Genomic DNA, 21,109 nt, shown 5'->3' on the forward strand with positions numbered 1-21,109 from the left:
GATAGCACTAGAAACATAGTCGTGGAAGTGAACACATCTTTCAGGAAGGATTTATTTAATATTACTTACCGGTACTTATATCACCTTTTAACTAAAAGGTAAAGGTACCCCTGACCGTTAGGTCCAGTCGCGAACGACTCTAGGGTTGCGGCGCTCATCTTGCTCTATAAGCCAAGGGAGCCGGCGTTTGTCCACAGACAGCTTCCGGGTCATGCGGCCAGCATGACTAAGCAGCTTCTGGCGAACCAGAGCAGCGCACAGAAACGCCGTTTACCTTCCCGCTGGAGCGGTACCTATTTTTCTACTTGCACTTCGTGCTTTCGAACTGCTAGGTTGGCAGGAGCAGGGACCAAACAACGGGAGCTCATCCCATCGCGGGGATTCAAACTGCCGACCTTCCGATCGGCAAGCCCTAGGCTCAGTGGTTTAGACCACAGCGCCACCCGTGTCCCTCATCTCTTAACTACCAGTTAGCAAAAGGTTCTCCTGGTGGTTCACAATTTTTACTCACTGAAATCAACAGACTTGACTTAATTGTGTTCATTCATTTCAATGGCTCTGCTCTGAGTAAAACATAGTGGAATACTACCATAAACCATAAAATATAAAAAACAGAACCTAAACATCAAAAAAACAGCTACAACAGAATAAAAGTAGATGAAATTTAGGGGGGGAAAGAAAAGAATAATAGCAACAAGAACCTAAAATGTTATTGTGTTTCTGAAAAAGAAAAAGTAAGGAATAATATACAGTATTTACAAATTATTCACTCAGTGCAGCAAATGCCACAACTGGTGTCAGGAGAGCAAGTTGAGAAGACCCTTTGAATATTGTATTCGACCCTAGGCAAGAAGAGGTGTATGGGAGCAGACGAGCCTTCAGGCAACCTGGCTTCAACCTTCTTTAAGGCTTTACCAGCACTTTGAACTGAGCCTTGAGATAAACTGGGAGCCAGTGCAGATGACAAAATATTGATGTAATAAGGTGGGGCCAGCCCATCCGAGATGCTGCCCTATTATGGACCATCTGACAGTTTCCAGACCATTTTTTAAGGGAACCCTACTTATAAGACATTGTCGTGCTCACTTTCTTCAGAAATCCCAAGGAGAGACTTAACCACTTTTAAGCTACCCCAGCTTTCCCCTAGATACACAATCATGGTGTGTGGATGCACTTAGCAAACCAATACAAATACAGTATATCTGGTGTTTTATGCCTATTAGATTTCATTGGATAACATGTCCACAGGACTCTGGTATTGTCAATATAAGCATGAAAAACACAGGCAAGTATAACTTAATATTAAATAGAACAGAGGAGTAGGGGACTACTGGAAGTATGTCATTCTTAAATGGAAGCATCATTCCCAATTTGTACTCAAGGCTGGTTTTCAGGAAGTAACACCTTCTTTCCCTGGATCAGTTAATGCAAAAATCCTTACAGACAAGACAGCAGGATCATCTTACTGCACCTGCTGCCGTAGCTCAATCTGTTGTGAGCAGGGAAATGGCAGGGTAACTCAATGGCCATGTTAGTCAAAGCCAAATCTTTCTGCTATTGTGGTCAAAGGCAGTAACTGATTGGCGCTTGAGCCACTGCTATAAACCCCATGGTAAATTCCAGTGAAAAGGTAATGTTCATAAGGGACTATTCATGTGAGCCTGTGCAAGTTAACAGGTTACATGGCATGTTGAAGAGCTGTACATTTTTTAAAGAATGTACATAAAACTCACGGATATAATGCACCCCTTTACCATGGTGTACAAAGGAATGGTTATGCACACAAATTCACATTGTTTCTTTTCCAGGCAAAAGGACCGGTAACAGTTCTGTATAAGGATTCAGACTAAAAATATAGACGCACAATGGACACTATTCCCTAGCAGCTGTCATGTCTGTGAAGCCAAATGCCAGGTTGTATGTTATGCCAAATGCACTGTGCTGATAGCAGCTCTGAGGAGAGAGGATGTTTTCCTTGGGACTGCAATGCAGGAGTTAAGGGTAATTCCCCACATGCCATGGGCCTAATCTTGATCAGAACTCCCTACCTACCCACCCCTTTAGCGCCTGCTTGAAACTAACATTCAGTGTGATCACCCAGCAAACATAACATGTACTTCGGTGCCCAAGTGACCTGCCTCCAGATAAGCTGCACACCCCACCCCACCAATAACTGACTTGGTATTTCAATTCCTAGACTTGATCATGCCAATGTACATATTCCAACTCAGTAAAATTAGGAATGTAGCATGCACTTACCGGTATACATAAATTGCTTCAAAGTGAGGCTATTGGTTTAACTTCTCTATTCAGCATACTTTGCTTGCTTGTAAAGTATCTCCCTTGAAGACTGAGATATCAGAAGAAAAGCTGACATAAATTTATTCAGGACACACTTCTGTGCCTCACACACAAGCGTCGTCCACAGCCATTTTCAAGAAGATTAGGAAAGGCTGCAATGTTTCCTTTGCACATTGAGGTGCACGTAGAATCATAGAGCTGGAAGGGACCCTGAGGATCATCACCTTCTCAAACAGGAATATGCAGGGATCAATCCCCACAGATGATGCAGCCCAGAACACCAGCCCTTCAAGTTACCCATTTTGTTCATGGGGTGAAAATGGGATTGATGGAACAGACTGCTCATGTTCCAAGGCCACCTTTCTAGTGATGGTGCATAAATGAAAGGAACAGATGCTATAATGGGTGTGGTAACGCTTGTACTATTGTTTTGGACTGTGTTATCTGCATGGATTGCTGCTGCTAGACAGGAATCACTGTAATGGAAGGTTCCAGGTTCAACCACTGCCATCTTCATAGAAGCATAGAGTTGGAAGGGATCCTGAGGATCATCTAGTCCAACCCCTGGCAATGCAGGAATATGCAGCTGTCCCTAACCTGCAAGCTTGGTAATATCAGCACCACGCTCCAACCAGCTGAGCTATCCAGGGTCAATGCAGCTTTCGGAATTTCATGTAGCGGCTCAGCCCCAGCCTGAGACCCCGTTGAGAGCTGCTGCAAGTTCAAATAGGCAACACTGGGCATCATGGGCTAGTGATCACACACTGTTATGCCATATTATTTTTCCTTGCCTTGGTAGGCTTGGCCTAGTGCAGGCACCCCCAAACTTCGGCCCTCCAGATGTTTTGGACTACAATTCCCATCTTCCCCGACCACTGGTCCTGTTAGCTAGGGATCATGGGAGCTGTAGGCCAAAACATCTGGAAGGCCGCAGTTTGGGGATGCCTGGCCTAGTGCTTGTATATCTTACAGCAGGGGTAGCCAACATGGTGCTCTCCTGATCTCTCCCCATCACCCCTGACCATTGGTTATTCCATCTGGAACTAGTTGGAGCCACATTGGCCTACAATGTCATGCATTGGCTCAGTATGCCTGATATATTTAAAGTCTCTACCTGGAAAGTCAGTGGGAAATTGTGCCTCCTGGGTCTAAGTGGGCCAAAGTTTTTTTGCTGCCTGAAGCAGAGCTCAGATTGTGCTTTGCCAGCCCCACCCTAGCACTGGAGAAAGTTGAATATCTATGCAAGTTAGCAAAGCAAAAATATTTGAGATGCCTCCCTTCAGATATCAATTTGCAGTGTAAGAGTTACTTTGGAAGCATACATACCAAGTTTCCTAGTGATATTTATTGTCCTGCATTTATATCCTGCCTCTCTTCTGCCATGGAACATGATGTGGCACCAGTGTAGATCCCAGCCAGTCACCCAACCAGTCACTAACCAGGTCCAGACCTGCTTAGCTTCAGCATGGTGAATTATGTACAGTATCTCCAGACAGCTGTTGGTTAGAATGTGGTGCTGATAACCCCAAGGTTGCAGGTTTGATCCCCGTATGGGACAGCTACTGCCTATTGCTGTCGGACCGAGAAACTGCCTTGTTGACATGCGCCCCCCGCCCCCTTATTATCCAAGCGCCCACAGGCAACAGCCTACTTCATCATATGCCTGACAGGAAAACAAACCTCGGAGAGCCAGCAAAAACCCTCTGGCAACGACCCCAGCGCGCGGCCAGCTGTACTGGATGCTTAGGCAAATGTCTGACGGTTACGTCGCTTTACCTCCCGTCCCTAATCCGCAAGCCAAACCGGGGGCGTGGGGGGGGGGGAGAGTACCACGGTGGGATTCTATCCAAGAGACTTTTTTTTAGGGCTCGGACGTTCCTGGGTGGAAACTTAAGGACCACCATAGAAAAAAGGCTGAGAGGGAAAAAGCGCCCTTTTCCCACAGAGAACGTCGCCACAGGTGCCTGACGCGAGACGCGCCCCACTTCCCTTGACACCTTCGCTTCCTCGCGCGCGCCACGCATTCCCTTCGCGCGAGAGTCTCTGATATACCTCACTTCAAGCCCTGAGGAGCCGCTCGCGTCTCTGCGCCTCAGCCTCGGCGTCCCGCCGCGCTCTCCCGGCCCCGGCGAAGCAAGCGGCGCCAAGCCAGGCGTGAAGCGGTTCTCGCGGTTCGCTTCTCTCTCTTTGCGGGTTGCTTCGCCCCGCCCTCGACTCTCCTCCCCCCCAACTCCCCTCTCGCACCTCCAGCTTCCACGCGCCTTCGGCCCCGCCCCGGGCTATCCCGAGGGGCTGCCCATACGAGGACCTCTCTCGGGGGGCGCAAATCAAGCAGCGAGAGAGAGAGGCGCCAGCACCGCGCCGCCGCACCGTTGGGGGACTCACTCGACGCTGAGGGAAAGTGGCAAGAGGAGGAGGAGCGGGTCTGTCAGGGACGGAGCGGTGGACCGGGCGACCTGTGGCACAGGGAAGGCGAGGGAGAGGAGTACCCGAGAGGGAGGGCGCCCGCGCGCCAAAGAGTTGAGGGGAAAGCGCGCCGTGAAGCATGAAGGAGTCCGCGCGCCCCGGCTCCTGGGGTCTCGCGCTGCTGTTTTTCGCTGCCCTGCTGAGCGCTTCGCAGGGGCAGGAGGAGGACCTCTTCCCCATTGCTGTGGCTGCAAAGGTGAGTTGAGGGCCAGCGCGGAAACCTGCTGCCTCGGGGTTGGCTGACGTCCCTCCCGCTCTGCTTTCCTATTCGTTTCTTACAGGGCTTCTGTGGCCTTTAGAAGTTGCGCGACAGGCAGACGTCCAGGTGCAGCTGTGTGTCCTGCGTAGAAGTGGCTTCTCGTGTGGAATGTCTTATCTTTCAAGTAGCCCAAAGGCCTAGGGACTCTGCCAAAGGAGGAAAAGGGAACGAACAGCTCAATGCATGTTGTACCTTCCAACCCCTCTCCCAGAAGTATGGGAAGGTGGTTGTGGTTACTGTGTGGCAAGGGGAATCACACTCTGTTGTGTGCTCAAATGCACTCTTGCCTTCATTAATTACTTCCTGGCGTTCCATGCCCAAAGTTCTGGCTCACTCTGAGAATCTGACTGATCCCATGTTTGAGACCGATTCCTGTCTCTCAAGATTGGCTGGTGAACCTTCTGGTTTTCTTCTCCTTTAAGCTTGCGCTCATCCATCAGGAGGTATCTTTCTGAATTGCACCTGCCTTTTGCTTGGCATCTGGATTGCACTGCACAGGTGGATTTGGGAGGGTAACTTGTGATAGGCCTGGTAAAATGGATGGATATTTGGGTTCCTTTTGTCTTTAGTCGTTTGCCCCACACATTTGTCAGTCGAGTTGTAAATGTGAGAACCATCCCAGAAAGGGAAAAACAAAAGAGACAGTGCAGTGATGCAGCTGCTTGCCTGACACTTCCCTTGCATGAATTAACAGTACTGGGTTGACAATGCTGTTTGCCGTATGGCTCATAGAGATCAGATGCTCATCCAAGCTGCAACCAAAATCCATTTGTAGGCATGCTTGCCTGGTGGTAATTTAGCAGCAGTGCATCAATCCTTTTGGAGCCACTGTATGGAGGGGTCACCATCATGACATCATGACAACACTGGTCCTGAAAGACCTACATTGGCTCCCAGTACGTTTCCAAGCACAATTAAAAGTGTTGGTGCTGACCTTTAAAGCCCTAAATAGCCTCAGCCCAGTATACCTGAAGGAGCAACTCCACCCCCATCGTTCAGCCCAGACACTGAGGTCCAGCCTTCTGGCAGTTCCCTCCTTGCGACAAGTGAAGCTACAGGGAACCAGGCAGAGGGCCTTCTCGGTAGTGGCACCTGCCCTGTGGAACGCCCTCGCATCAGATGTCAAGGAAATAAGCAACCACCTGACTTTTTAAAGACCTCTGAAGGCAGCCCTGTTTAGGGAAGTTTTTAATGTTTGATGTTTTGTCGTGTTTTTAATATGCTGATGGAAGCCACCCAGAGTGGTGGGCGGGGTATAAATAATAAATTATCATCATCATCATCTGCAGGGGCATATGTTCCCACAGAGGATTTCTTTGGTGCTCCTTCTTCCACTGACTAAACTTGAAAGAAGCATGCATCCAGTAGAATAGGGTGTGGCTTGGGTGTGGGTGTGTGGTGCCCACAACAGTTTCCTCAGTTGGGAAGTGTGCCCACTGGCCCAAACAGTTTGCAGCCACTGCTATGTAGCTATTACAGTAACACCTTCCACTGTAATGTCCACAATAAACCAATATTCTATCTGGGAATCCTGATAATAGGTTTATAGGCTGGAGGGACCAAAGGGGATTTAAATACAACCTGTTGGCGCAAACCTGCTCCCTCCATGCATTCTTACCACCCCCAATTAATTTATGTTATTTGGATCACAGTGTGCCACAAATTGAAAGCAGGAGTAATCAGGCTGTCATAAGAAGGGACCTACTAGATGAGATGATAAGTAGATTTGTCCAGTTCAACATCTTGTTTCAATCTGTGGCCAGCTCATATTTAAACACGCCATGAAATCAACCACCTTCCCTCTAGCAACTCCTGTTATGAGGCACGGCCCTCTGAACAATGGCTAACAACCACTGACAGATTTATCATCTATGAGAGTGTCCTATCTTCCTTTAAAAACCATTTAAGCTAACAGCTATAATCACCACACGTTGTGGCAGCAAATACTTTAAATTTATGCATTGTGTAAAGAAGAACTTCGTCTTGTGTGTCCTAAATCTAACTCTCCATCAACGTCATTAGTGACCCTGAGTTCTAATTAGAGAGGAAAAAACTTCTCTCTTATCTACACATTATTTCGCAATTTGATAAACCTCTATCATATTCCCCTTTAGTCATCTTTTTTCTTTTCTTTTTAAAAATAGCAAGCCCTGAACACTCTAGCATTTTCTCATGGGGGATGTGCTCCAGGCTTTTATAAATCTGATTGCTCTTTTTGAACCTTTTCTAGTTATTTTAATAACATTTGTAAAAAAAAAAAAAGGAGGAAATTAGGATATTGCAAGCTTTCCAACGGAGTGCTTGCAAAAGCTAACATCCCTGTTCAAAGGCAAATGAGGGCTCTGCTCACCTTGGCCCAGTGAGTATTGCCCATAGCACCCACTTCCCCTGCCCCTCAAGTTCATCTAGGGCAGGGCAGGGGAAAGGGGTGACAGTGGGTAGGGCATTGTGGGGAGTCTTCTCCACTGGGACTATGTGTACTGGAATCCCCAGCAGAAAATGATGCAGCAAACAGTGCCTTCAGGGGGCAAACAGCAGGCTCAGGGGTGGCATTGGGTGGGTTAAAAAGGTGAAATTCTCTCCTCTGTTCCACAGTCCTAATCTGTTTTTTTGGGGGGGGGGAGCAGTATCCAGCTGGAAGCCATGTGCTTCACCAAGGACAGCAACAAGGACTGAGATAGCTCTTTTGTGAACAAAAGCAATGAAAACCAAACACTGATTGCCATTTTGCAAAAATAATATACAATAAGCCACAATGTAATGAATTGGGGGAGCAAGCCTAACTATGGGGAGCCAGTGTAAATTATTCCAGCTGCAGTGTAGCTGTCAAAAGTTATGCCAGATCCAGACTCCGTTCAGGAGCAGGGCTAAGCCTATGAGAGGGGAAACAAGCCTTTTAAACCACCCTTTTTGATGGCGCAACTTATGCTGGGTCCACAGGGTCACGTGGCCATGCTGTGTCCCAGCTGAGCCAGGATGGGCAAGAGATGCTGGCATATCTCTGCTTGGGTCAGGTAAGGGAGTTATGTTGGTGTAACCCGGCTGAGCTTGGAACATCCTGGCTCAGTCAGAGATCCACTGGATTCTAACCCCATATATCCTGACAGATCTAGGGTTCAGATTGTGCCCTTAATTTCAGAAATATAAAGCCTATAAGAATGCATTTAATGCAAAATGACAATAAAACACTTTTTTTGGCCAATATTACAAGTTAAATGTAAACGCAAATAATTGATATGTTTATTTCACAGGGAAAATAATCTACAATAGAAAATACTTATTTCTATTGTAAATTATTTGTGCAGATAGAAATGACCTACGTCTATTCTATATTACTATATATACATTATTTGTGCATGGTTGCAATTGGCCACTTTTTCTTCTTTTTTGGCTGTTCTCAATTCTGAATCATTTATCTCACCCTCATAAATTTATCTCAGTGCTCATTTCTGACTTAGATGATTTATAAATAAACATCATTTTTTTCTGTTTATATTATTATTGTTATTATTAAATGCATATTCCCAAGTGGTTTCTAACCCATTTACAACTATAAAATCAATTATGAAATCCATATATAATTGAAATGCACAATAAAAATCATTCCACCAAAACATTAAAAACATTAATAATTGAAATGTACTATATAACAAGCCTGTGAAAAAGCCTGCTAATGTTGTGATAGCGAGGGAATTTCAAAGCAAAATCCCTCCCCCAACAGACTGTTTGTCCTGGGAAGTTTTGGATGCTATAATTGTTATTTACATTCTTTACCAATTTTCTAATAACATTCCTTAACATACCTAAACAGATATAGTATCCTCCCCTGCTTCCCCTTGCAGCTTCCTTGGCAGGTCATTGCATCCAAATACTGCTGATTTAATTCTTTGGGTGGCTGTGCCCTCTCTTCAGGCATTGTGGCCAAAATGCTTTATACTGTTGCATGCTACCCCAATCTTCAAATGGTGAGAGATTCCAGGGGTTCCAAGCAGAGGCATAGCATGGGGGAGTGGGGCCTACCAGGACAATTGCCCCAGGCGCAAAAAATTTTAGCCACACCTCTGCAGCTGCCACCCTGAACGGAGGTGCTCCCTGTCCTGCCTGCCTGCCTCACCTGAGAAGCACTCTGAGCAGGAACTGGGAGATGACGAGCTCCTGCATCCCTTGGCCACACAGCGTCCATCACCAGTGGGTGGATGGTGAGACTTGCGGCCGTGGTGGCACCCCCCAGTGAGAGGGCATAATACTTGCCTTACAGGGCACAATACCCAGGGTTTGGTTTCCTTGGAATAATGAGGGACAGCATAGACAATGGTATCATTATGGTGTATCATTTCTTTACACCCAGGGCTGATAGCATTAACACCATGGAAGGTCTTGCTTCTCCCATAGTCACAGCCTTGGACTCAAGCAGGAATCCATCGTGGCTCTCAGCCTCTGGCTTCTGCCTGCTTCTTCCCAGCTCCCACACACTCCACTCTGACTGTTGTCCTTCTCACTACCAGCCAGGTGAGGTTTCATTTTGCCACGAGGCTTGTTCAGCCTGTGGAAAAGAAGATGTAGCAAATATTTTAAATCCAGCCATAAAGGGCACAGGAGTGTTCACAAAGTGGTGTAGGAAGGAGGAAAAGAAAGCATGGTGTGTTGTAGGGGGGTAAGAGTGTTGAATCAGGACCTGGGAGACCAGGGTTCAAATCCCCACTCAGCTGGGAAGCTCACTGGGTGATCTTGGGCCAGTCACTCACTCTCAGCCTAGCCTACTTCACAGAGTTGTTGTGAGGCTAAAATGAGGAGAACTACATACGCCACTTTAAGCTCCTCGGAGGAAAGTTGAGATATAAATGTAAGTAAGTAAGTAAGTAAGTTTGGTGCTCTACCACTGAACTATGGCTCCTCTGCCATAGGGTCTCATCTCAGGGCAGGCGCTTCCACTGAGATACTGCCTTTGAGCAGTGCGCTCTGGACATGCTCAGAGGAACTCTGAGGCCCTCCCCCATTTGTCTCCCTAGCAACTGGCCCTCAGCGGCTTGCCACCTCTGAATCTGGGTGCAAGGTTGGCTCCTTCCTTGAGAGGGCCCCGGGCAAGATGCCCTGTGTCATTCGGCCCTTTTGAACTTCTTTGGTTGCAATGGCTCCAAGCAGCACTGGGCAGCTGTGTATACATCCCTCTTTAATTTCCCACAGTGCCCCAGAGTAATGCTGAGATGAGGGAAATCAAAAGCATGGCTAGATCCAGCTGACTGACACTGCTCAGAGTGCTGGGCCAGAAAAATAAAAACAATGAGGGGTAGAATAATAAATAATAATAATAATAATAATAATAATAATAATAATAATAATAGGAGCACAGAGCAGGCAAGACATGCTGCCCAGGCATTTGGATCAAGGCAGTTTCTCAAGGGTGTCAGGTGCAGATGCCTGCCTTGTCTATATATATGTTCCTGTTTAGTTACACTGCAATGTGTTATACGTAGGGCTGCCATTGAAGATGGTTTGGAAGCTTCAACTGGTGCAGAATTCAGTGGCCAGGTTGTTCACTGGGACAAGGCAGTTAGAGCATATTTCACCAATCCTGGCCTGGCAGCACTGGTTGCTAGTTAGATTCCGGGTCCAATTCAAAATGCTTGTTTTGACGTATACACCCTTAAACGGCTCAGGACTGCAATACCTGAATGACCGCGTCTCCTCATATAAAGTGTCTCAGACTCTGCGTTCATCAGAGGACCTTGTTTTACCATTTTGTTTTACTTATTTACTAGTTTGTATCCTTTATTTTATTTTATTCTGCCCTGAGATCTTATGATAAAGGGTGGTGTGTAACTCAATCAATCAATCAAAGAAGCAAATAAAAGCCGCTGAGTTTATTTAATACACTTCTAAAACCATCAAAGCAAGTCCTCATCACCACCCCTTGTGGCAGAGGATGTTGTGAGCAGATCATGAATTGTATGAGGGGTAGAGCTAGAAACATACTGTACCTGTGGCACCATAGTAAACTTAAAAGGCCTGTAGAATAGATCAGAGAGATAGCATGAAGGGAAATGTCTGGGAAGGCATAGATAAGGAGTGTAATGGTTGTGGCATCTTGGGAACAACAGCTAAGACTCAAACAAGACAAGATGCCCATCACACAATTACCAATTGCACAATTTCTAAAAACAAGAACAATTTACAGGTGTGGGCGCCCTGATTCAGATTTGTAGCTTGGCATGGGGGTAGAAGGGCTTTAACTCTTTGCCTCCTGCTCCTCTCCCAGTCTAGATCACAGCCTCAGCACCTGCAATTTACAATTCTGTAGGAAATTACATGCACCAGGCAGTTTGCTACACATATTTCTCAATAGCAAAGAAGTTTTTACATTAAGTAGCTCTTTCTCCATGTCCGAAATATCTGCATCAGCTATAACGTGTATTAATTTTGGTGTGTTTACTATTAGCACTTTAGAGAATGGCCACTGGCCACAGTTTCTTTCTGCATGATCATTGATCTCTGCTACTGGAAAGTAAAGCTTTGGCTGCTCGAGATTAAGCTCACGAGATTAAACTCCCTATTCATTCTCTTGCAAAAACAAAAAAACAAATCTCAGCTTCTAGAAGCACTGCAAATGATGCTGCTTTATCTGGCCAGATAATACTTGAAAGTTAGAAGGGCTGCTTACAGAAATGTTAGTCTTGCACTTAAGTAATGGTTCACACACCTTCCCTGGCATTGTTCCCCAGTTTAAAAACAAAACAAAACTGTACAAGAGTAATCCATTAGCTCTACTTTCTTATAATGATAATGCTAGGTGAAATAAAAATTCCAAACGTTTGAATCATTCTGAATGTATTTTTCACACTTGCCTGTACTAAACCCTAAATTGGCTTCTCTGGTCACCAATCTCACCTACTCTCATTGGTGAGATTGCCTTCTTAAGCATTGTTTCACCTTTTACCTCTACTGCTCTCCTCTTCTGCTCCTCTTTATTCCTTCCTCTGTTCCCTTGGATTAAGCAACACACATGTTTTTTCTCCTTTGCTTCCGGCCATTTCTCCAGACTATAATCTGCATTTGTAGCAATGTGGTGATAGCGGTTTCTGTAATGCTTAGTTGACATGGTGATTATGTAACACAAAAGACTCAGTACATGCCTCATTAATGCCCACTGCTCATTTTTTACAGTTTGACAAAATTCTATGAGTAAATCAGTAATCCTTTTATACAGCATCAGCTGGTACAAATCTGTTCTTAAAACAAAGGTCGAGATGATGCAAAAATTGGGCCAGGATTTTTTTGTGGCTGGATGTTATTGATCAAGTGCCAATCATGAACAGGTCCCATTGATTGTGCCTTCAATCAAGTCAACAAAATATAATCCCACAATTGTCAATGAAATCAGGAACAAGAAGTTATATTGGCTCTAGTTCACAGTCAAAGTTTCAGATTGCAGCAGTCTTTTAACAGTATCTTATTACTATCCTATTCTATGCACTCTTCTTGTGCTAATTTTATCCAACTTTAATGTTTCCTACTTCAGTTTATTTTTGATTACAGTGTCATCACCAAATAGCAACTTTTGCGAGCCTGTTAAATGGTCCACAGGGCTTTTTTTTTTTAGGAGGGGAAGGGAATAATCAAAGGAATGGATTGCATTGCAATTAGTGTAATCATAACTATTCTTATGGACTGTGATTCAAATAAATGCTATTTATATCTGCCAACCAGATTATGCAGAGGTCAAGCACCGTCCAGTAGGCCTAATTATTCTTGAGTTTGCAAAGCTGTTTCATTTGGCATTGTGGCTTCAGATTCAATTCATACAGTAAATCAAAAGCAATATAATTAAATGCCTAGCTACAAGCAAGATCCTGTGCATGTTTACTCAGAAGTAACTGTGTTCAGTGGAGCTTTCTTCCAGGTAAATGTGTTTAGATTTGCAGCCTAAGTATTTGATGTGTACAGAAATACACATTCTAGGGTAAAGTGTATTTTAGTGAAAATAACACACAAAGTTGCATCATATTAGGGGAAATTGTTTTCAAAGATATCAAAGGTAAGTCCAATAGAATTCAATGTAGCTTAATGCCAGTTAAGTGGGGTTAGGATTGCAGCCTTAGTTCTCCGTAAACGTGCATAGACACACGTGGTCTGATTGTGCAACATGGACTACGGTATACATCATCTACAGAGAGCTGCCTAGTGCATGTAAATACCATATATTCTGATCCCCTCCCCGCATTACTCACAGCTCTCAAATGCAAAGCTTCTCAACATTAAAAACAAACTTTCTTGATTGCTCGCTCCCATATTCTTTTAACAAACTTGATATAACATCCTCCTTCAAAACCTATTTCACCTTTCAGTTTTGTTTTGTTTTTTCTATTGCTGCTATTCACATCAAAGAGACTGGTGTGCAGCAGCAAAATACGAATATATGTGTACTTCTTAGGCAGTGCTTCCCCCCCCCCCGAAAAATAGAAGCTAGTACTCATCATGAAGTTATTACAGTAAGCATCACACCAAAAAAGAGAGAGGTGCCAGTACTTCTTACTCTTGAGTACTCCTGCAGGGTGGGGGGAGCACTGCCCTTAGGGTAGTCATATGGGAAAAGAGGACATGACTCCTGTGAAAGAGCACAGGACCCTTGCACCTTAAAAGTTGTATAGAAGAAGGGATGACAGCAGGGGTAGCTATCTTCTTGAGGTCCCTTTTCTATTACCACTATTAAAGATGCAGACGCCCTGTGCTCTTTTTCACTAGGCTATCTTTTTCTCACCAGGCTATCCTCGGGTAAATTTGTAACTTTTTTCAGTAATAATAATTAGTAAACAGACTAGTGATGTATGGAAGTGAGAGCTGGACCATAAAGAAGGCTGATCGCCGAAGAATTGATGCTTTTGAATTGTGGTGCTGGAGGAGACTCTTGAGAGTCCCATGGACTGCAAGAAGATCAAACCTATCAATTCTGAAGGAAATCAGCCCTGAGTGCTCACTGGAAGGACAGATCCTGAAGCTGAGGCTCCAATACTTTGGCCACCTCATGAGAAGAGAAGAATCCTTGGAAAAGACCTTGATGTTGGGAAAGATTGAGGGCACTAGGAGAAGGGGACGACAGAGGACGAGATGGTTGGACAGTGTTCTCGAAGCTACGAACATGAGTTTGACCAAACTGCGGGAGGCAGTGGAAACCGACCGTTTGTGTATGTTCTGCACCAACTAATTTGTTAATTCCATTTCTAACCTTGGGAGTAATTCATTGTGGTGCTATGGCAATCATTCTGTCCATACAAGCATTTCACCTTGCCAAACAGAATTATCTACCCACCCACTGTTTTTAGGTTCTCCCAAGCCAATTTTGGGGGGGTACAGGGGGAGGAGAAGAGGGAAAGCCCCACTGCGCTAGCAGAAGTCCTTGTGTTGAATCTGGCCCCTAGAAACTAATTCTGTGCTCACCCTGCCCACCCCATGCTAAATTAGCAGTGCAATGCTGTACATGTTTACTCAGAAGTAAGCCCCCTTGAGTTCAGTGGATCCCAGCTTGCACACCAGCAGCATTTGGTGCCCCATAGCCCACTACTGGATCCTTGTGCACCATTTGCAACTCTCCAGGAAATTACATTATTTCAATAATGAACTGAAAAGCAATCTGAAGAAATCACATTGAAGAACAAGGAATCCTGAAATTAGACAGCTGATATGTTGCTTAATTGGAAATAAAAATTTGTGATTATCTGAAGGAGCTAGGTTTTTATCAAGTAGGCAAAGCTCCACACATTTTGAATGCATATGTGTTCATAACTGGAATCCATTGGAGACATTGGTTACCTTCCAGTGTCTGTCTGGCTGCCTTCCAGAAGAAAATCCAGTTCACAAATGATTGCACAGTATGTTAAGATTTGGGGAACTGACATATTTTATTGCATCTCATCATCTCATAATTTTGCTGTATGTTGTCTATACTTATTGAAGGCTTAATAATTGGATTTTATTATACCGGTTCTAGCAATCACCAAGAAAACATATAAAGCTCTAGTGAATTCATGTTTGATGCTCACAATGCATGAAACAATTTTAGTATATTGGCATTTTGCTTTGCTAGCAGTATTCTAGAATTACGGACCTGACTCACCAGTTCCTTGCATTTGTAGTCGGGTCCCTCCTTCTGTAAACTGCTGCTTAAGCAAAATTCTCCACTTACTTAGGCTTGTTCTTATAATTTGAATTCATTTTGTCTCTTCCACTTGGATGAATTTCAGTCTACAATACAAGACTGGGAAGTGTTAAGTATTTAAAAGGAACACTAGGCAGGTGAAGTCTAGTGGCTAGAGAACCCAGTATTTACTGAACACTCTTTGCACTCTTTTTTTCCCTGTGTGAAAACTGGAATGCATCAAGTTTCCCGGTAAGAGATAGGCATGGCCTTGATAACAACATTGCCCTTGAATTGCCATGATAGAGACATAACTTGGCAATTACATTCAGTTTAGTGGACTCACTGTGTGCTGCAGTTGCTGCAAACATAATAATCCTGTCTACCTGCTTGACTTCAATTACTCTCTCATTGACTGGGAAAATGTACATTCAAACTTTACTAAAGACAACGTTTTAGAATTTTGCATTTGGATGTTGTAGGTGGCATTTGGATGTTGGGTGTGCTGTGAAGTGATGGAGAGACTCCCCACTATCTTAATTTCATCAGAGGTCTAAATTTGTATCCATACATATAAATTAGCATATGAACATTTTATGCTAATTTGTGCCATGGACCTGTGCCCTGGTTCCAGCGATTTGTTTGTAATTTTAGCCTTTTAGATTTTAGTCGTAGATCTCTTTAGGAATGCAGTCAGCATTGTGCTTTAATCTTTATTTGTGAAAATAACAGTTTGGTCAGTGGCCCACATACCAACCATCTACGTAGGCATAAATAGCTGAGATAGCTTGCTTTGTCTGCCTACCTGACTCAAGTACCGTCTTACCCTGAGTGGGGTTTACTACCTGCAAAAGGCATGAAAAGTACATCAGAAAATATTTGTTTCTCACACAGACACATTCCTTAGGCTGGAACGCCACCCGTTTCAACAGCCACTTTTCTGTCTGAACACTTTTACTTCCTACAGTTAAAATATATGTGATGTTTAATATAATTTTACATATTAATTTACTAGCAGCCTCATACCTAGTGTTGCTAGGGAATTCTAAGAAACAAATATATATATGCTGTTTTGAGATCAGTGGTTAAAATCAGGGAAGCTTTGAAAGGTTCAGCTCACCTTCTTGATCCAGTTGTATCCAAACGCAGACAAATACCTGGTCCTTGATCTCAGGCGCCATAATGCAAAATTTGGTAATGATATCAAGAGCATAAATATCAACATACAGAAAGGATAGATAACTTTTCAGATTACTGCACATAGTTTTTCTTTCATCCAACACATCCTCCAAGGATCTGAGGGTGTCATGTATGGTCCATTCTTTCATATTCACAGCCTTTTGGGGTAGGTTAGGTCAAGATCTAACCTACCTTACCAAGGAAGCCCATCTAGCGTCTTCTCTTATGACCTTTTGCCAGTAGGCAAAGGTGATTTTATTCAAGCAGACCTCTGCAGGGCTGAGACCTTTGCCTCAGGTGGTGGTGGCAGAATCGGGAGGGTGGTAGATTTGTGCAACCACCCCCAGTTCAGCCACACAAATTGCATCAGGAAGCAGGAGTTCCACCACCACTTTGCCATTGCAACAAAATGATCAACACAAAGTGTGGAGGGAGGGATACTAACAGAGGTGTGGAGATCGTTGCAGGATATAAAACCAGGTAACTTTGTTTAAAGTTGTTTACTTGGCTTAACTTTTAGTAAGGAACTGTGTGAAATACTGCTTGCCGGGATATTTTTCTTTAACTTTCTATGTATAAAAGTGCTCAAAACTTCTTTTTTTAATGAATGCTGAATGTTCAGGGAGGGGTATGAAATATCCAAAGGAGACCAGGCCCTGACATGCCTTCCCGTTGCTTTAATTTTGATATTGCAGCTGTTTTGTTTGTACAAGCTGTTCCTACGCTGGTGATTATGAATACTTCAGGGAGTTCCTTCTTCCGTACGTACCTCCTCCACATTTATTAAGATCATCTCACTTAGCATTTCTCCGTTTACTTTTATTAGCTGCAGGAAAGTGGAGAGTCAGACCCTCATCCATACTTCAGTACAGGGGTTTCCAAAGTGTGGTTTGCAGACCACCGGTGATCCATAAGCTTTGTTCAACTCGTCCATAGCAGTGACTTTGGCATCTAGGACAGTGTGTTACAATGACCAAACCACAGGCAGCAAAATCATTAAGTAGTATACTAAGACCCTCAGCAATTTTCAAGTTGTCTAGGGGTGGAAACAAGTTTGGCAACCACTACCATAGTGTGGTCTCTGCTAAGATCACTAGTTTTTGTTATCCTGCGGTCTGATTTTATTTGATATTTTCTGGGAGATTTTAGGTTTTGCTACAACACATCCTGCTCTTAAATGCTGGAAATACTCCTGAAACATATTATCAATCAATAAGTTTTATCAAACAAACAACAATTAAATTATATCAATGCATTTTACCTAAGGACCAGCAAAATTCAATACAGAATGAAGCCCCTTAAAATCCCATTACCTGAGGCATTACATTTTCATGGTCCCTAGTTTGGAAACAGGAAAAAAATAAAAATTACTCCTCCATAGAGGGCTTTGTCGCACAGCAGTAAATTAATCGACGCAGAGTCTTCTTCATAAACAGAATAAAACTTTTACTTGAGAAAACATAAACAGCATGGAAGAGCATACACAGAGTGCTCATAGCAGCTATCTGACTTCACAGAGGCATAGTCTTAGTTACTGATTTACTAGAGTCCTGGAGCCTGCAACAACATAACACAGAGAGAGACACAGCACTGAGGCCCACAGCGAGGCTGGCTACTATTATAGGGAGAATGAGTCATCACTCAAGATGAGTCACGAGTCACAGTGACTTAGCAGTTTGCTGTTAATAGCAGTTAGCAGGCTTGAATAATTGTGTAGGCCTTGTAAGCCTTACTGCTTCTGCTCTCAAGAACCTTTGTCTCGTGGTAGGCTTTGCTACAGAACTAAAAGTAGTCAAAATGCTAGACACAAATTAATGTAGTTGGTTTTGTCTTTTCGCAGATAGGGAAGTGAAGGCTCCACAGTTTAAGGTCATTGGCTATGTCTTCATCTTTTCACAAGAAATTTCAAACCGTGTTCTTAGACTAAACATGGGGATTTCTTGTATGAACTCTGGATAGAGGTGGTGCATGGCACTGAAACGGTTTTTAATGAAATTGTTTATTTTGTCGAGACTCCCCCATCTGTGCACAGCTGTTGTAGAATGTACTATCATTATCCTATATAATAATGTGCAAGTGTCTCTGCGTCCAGATTCCCTGTGTCCCTGTGTCTGCGCTACTGCGCATGTGCCCTACGGACACAGGGATTGGACACAGAGACTTGACGCACGCACGCACACACACGCATGCTCTCCCCACCCCCACCCCTCTGCCTACCGTTTCCCTCGCAGTCCTCAGAAGAATCGCGGCCTTCTCCTGGGCGCCCACTGGCCAGCTGGGCTCAGCAGAGCGCCCCGACGAAGCGGCGGCTGTGGGAGGGGCCAACCGCCCCCCACGCGCCGCCGAAAGAGGCCGAATCATGGCCTTCTCTTGGGCACCCACCAGCCATCTGGGCTCAGCAGAGCGCCCCGACGAAGCGGCGGGCGTGGGAGGGGCCAACCGCCCCCCACGCGCCGCCGCCGCCAAAAGAGCCCGAATCACGGCCTTCTCCTGGGTGCCCGCCGGCCAGCTGGGCTCAGCGGAGCGCCCCGAGGAAGCGGCGGCCGTGGGAGGGGCCAATCGCCCCCCCCCACGCCGCCGCCACCGAAAAAGGCTGAATGCTTTAGCACCCGTTTATTAAACGGGCTGAATGACACTAGTGGTTAATAATAGTACACCTTGAAAGAATTATACTTTGCTTAATTTTGACATAGAATTTTGAGAAAATGCCATTGGTGCCAGTCACAAAATGGCTTCCGTGAGGGTGTCACATAGCCAACATAGCTATCACAGCTAAAGGAGCAGAAAAAGAGAGACAGGACCAAAAAAATCATGAGGTACCTATATCATCACTACACTCACTCACAGAGAGAAGCTCTTTGTACTGCTACTCTTACAACATACAGCAGTGAAAAATTATTACAGGAGTGCCCTGTATTTTCAGCCAGTGCTCTTTTTGGCATTTTTCACCCCTACGCATCCTTAGAATTGTTGATTGTCAACATTTTGTTAGAATAAAATTATAAAATAGAAAACCCAACAAGGCTCATCAAGTTCCTAGGGAGTGCCCCGAGTCCTTTCACTGAACATCTTGCTTGGGTCATGGAATGATCCTAAACCATTGTTAGTCGAACTACAATGTAAGTCCAAACAAAATTAAAAAATTCCTTCAGTAGCACCTTAAAGACCAACTAAGTTTTAATTTTGGTATGAGCTTTTGTGTGCATGCACACTTCATCAGATACCAGTTATTCAATTCTTATTTCACTTTCCCATCTCATCACTCTAACCCTTTCATTCTTTAATTTAAAACAAATCAAACACTGTCATTGCCCTGTTTTCCTCCTCTCCTTCTAGCATTGTGCTGTGTCAGCTAACATTTGCCCTTTCACTGGCAGTTCTAATTCAGCACAGTGGCAAAGCAGGCAGAGTGGCACGGACAGTAATAATAGGCTTTTATAAAGTAAACAAAGTCATTCAATGGAGGTCTAGTTTCCTGTTGAAAGAATGAAGCCACCTCTGTTTTGGAATAGTTTTTTTGGAAAGCGCTATCAAGTGCTCTGACTCACGTTTTGTTCTCTCCAGTTTCCTCCCTTTCCACTCCCTAAGTGTACCATTGGTCTGCATTGGAATCAGAATAAATGGAACATCAAAAAATGGAGTGCAAGTGTTCTTGCTCGAATAGTTATTTCCCTTTCACGCTGTCCCCTTCCACTGCCTGCATTCCCTGAATATGGGGTTGGGGGACCCCTGGCAATGGTGTGAGATATAGTGTTTGGGGAGGTGCACACCTTATGTGGACAGAGGTGCCACTTCGGATCTTAACCACAGTAGTTTTGTAACAAAGAAACTGTGCAATTGAAACTTAAGGTGCCCCCAGCCAACACATTCCACCTGTGCAAAGATTTATGCTTGCACAACAGAAATTTTCCCCTCTCCTGCCCTTGCACACACTCCCTAAATCTGTTATATGGATTCCCCCAACTCTGTCATGGCCAGCCCAAGGGCAATGATGGAGAGGAAGAGACCATGGATGGTTGGGCTCAAGCCCCCAACACAGAACCAGGCCCCTCATTTGAGACTTTCTCTCTGGAAGCCCCTCAGTTCTGCCATGGCTCAGGGTAAGAAGGTGGTCTCATGAGTCTTGTGGAGGTGTCATGGAGTGGGTGGTCAAACGCAGAGGAAAAGTGGGAGGAACTTGGAGAGTGGGTGCTGGAAGACCAGAGGGAGAGTCATGTGGGTTGTAGGCTATCAGTTCTTGGATACTAGAGGCTTCTGATCCTGAGGAGAGTTCCAGCGGTTTGGGGCCCAGAGAGCCAGATCCTGGGAAGGGCCCAAGTAGGTTAATAGAGAAGTCTTCCATCCTCCCTCTGGAGATGCCACCTTTGGTGCCTCCTATCACTCAGGAGTCTACTCTCTCTAGAGAGGTGGCTAGCAGTAAGTCTGATGCTGAGCTGACCATGTCTTCATCTCCTTCATCACGGACACAGAGGTGCCAGTGCCAGCGTGAACATGGCTCATAAGGCCAACCCACCCAAAGGAGTTGTTGCTTGCTTGTCCAGACTTGGGACCCTAGCTACTTCAACGCTAAAGCTGTGCCCACTCCACTCTTTAAAAGGAAGGTTCATGTGGGAATGTTCAGGAATGTGGATGAGGAGATATTGTTTAATATATCCTATCCCCGCTTGCGCTAGCAAGCACCAAACTTTAGCAGAGTAAAAACATTCCCCTTTTGCAAAATACACAGCAGAAAAACGTTTGCGCAGGCTTGATTTAAGCCACTAAAATAAAGTGTA

General features: G+C 44.6%; 2 protein-coding genes across 7 annotated transcripts in view; one reads left to right on the top strand and one right to left on the bottom strand.

The window, feature by feature from the left end:
• COL4A4 (collagen type IV alpha 4 chain) overlaps nucleotides 1–4,513 on the bottom strand; it is a 72,931-nt gene extending 68,418 nt beyond the window's left edge. For 2 of the 6 annotated variants that reach the window (XM_088669032.1, XM_088669027.1), the window contains exons 1-2: nucleotides 4,354–4,513; nucleotides 2,260–2,350 (exon numbers count right to left, since the gene is read on the bottom strand). The gene's annotated coding sequence lies outside the window, so the exon portion shown is untranslated. The remainder of the gene's footprint in view (nucleotides 1–2,259; nucleotides 2,351–4,353) is intronic. The other 4 variants (XM_088669028.1, XM_088669031.1, XM_088669029.1 and 1 more) reach the window with 3 other exon arrangements.
• COL4A3 (collagen type IV alpha 3 chain) overlaps nucleotides 4,393–21,109 on the top strand; it is a 74,866-nt gene continuing 58,149 nt past the window's right edge. The window contains exon 1 of the mRNA XM_035132893.3: nucleotides 4,393–4,963. Coding sequence (XP_034988784.3) covers nucleotides 4,847–4,963 — 117 coding nt within the window. The 5' untranslated portion in view covers nucleotides 4,393–4,846. The remainder of the gene's footprint in view (nucleotides 4,964–21,109) is intronic.

The sequence above is a fragment of the Zootoca vivipara genome, chromosome 5 (genome assembly GCF_965207765.1).
Source record: "Zootoca vivipara chromosome 5, rZooViv2.hap1.1, whole genome shotgun sequence".
Classification (NCBI taxonomy): Eukaryota; Metazoa; Chordata; class Lepidosauria; order Squamata; family Lacertidae; genus Zootoca; species Zootoca vivipara.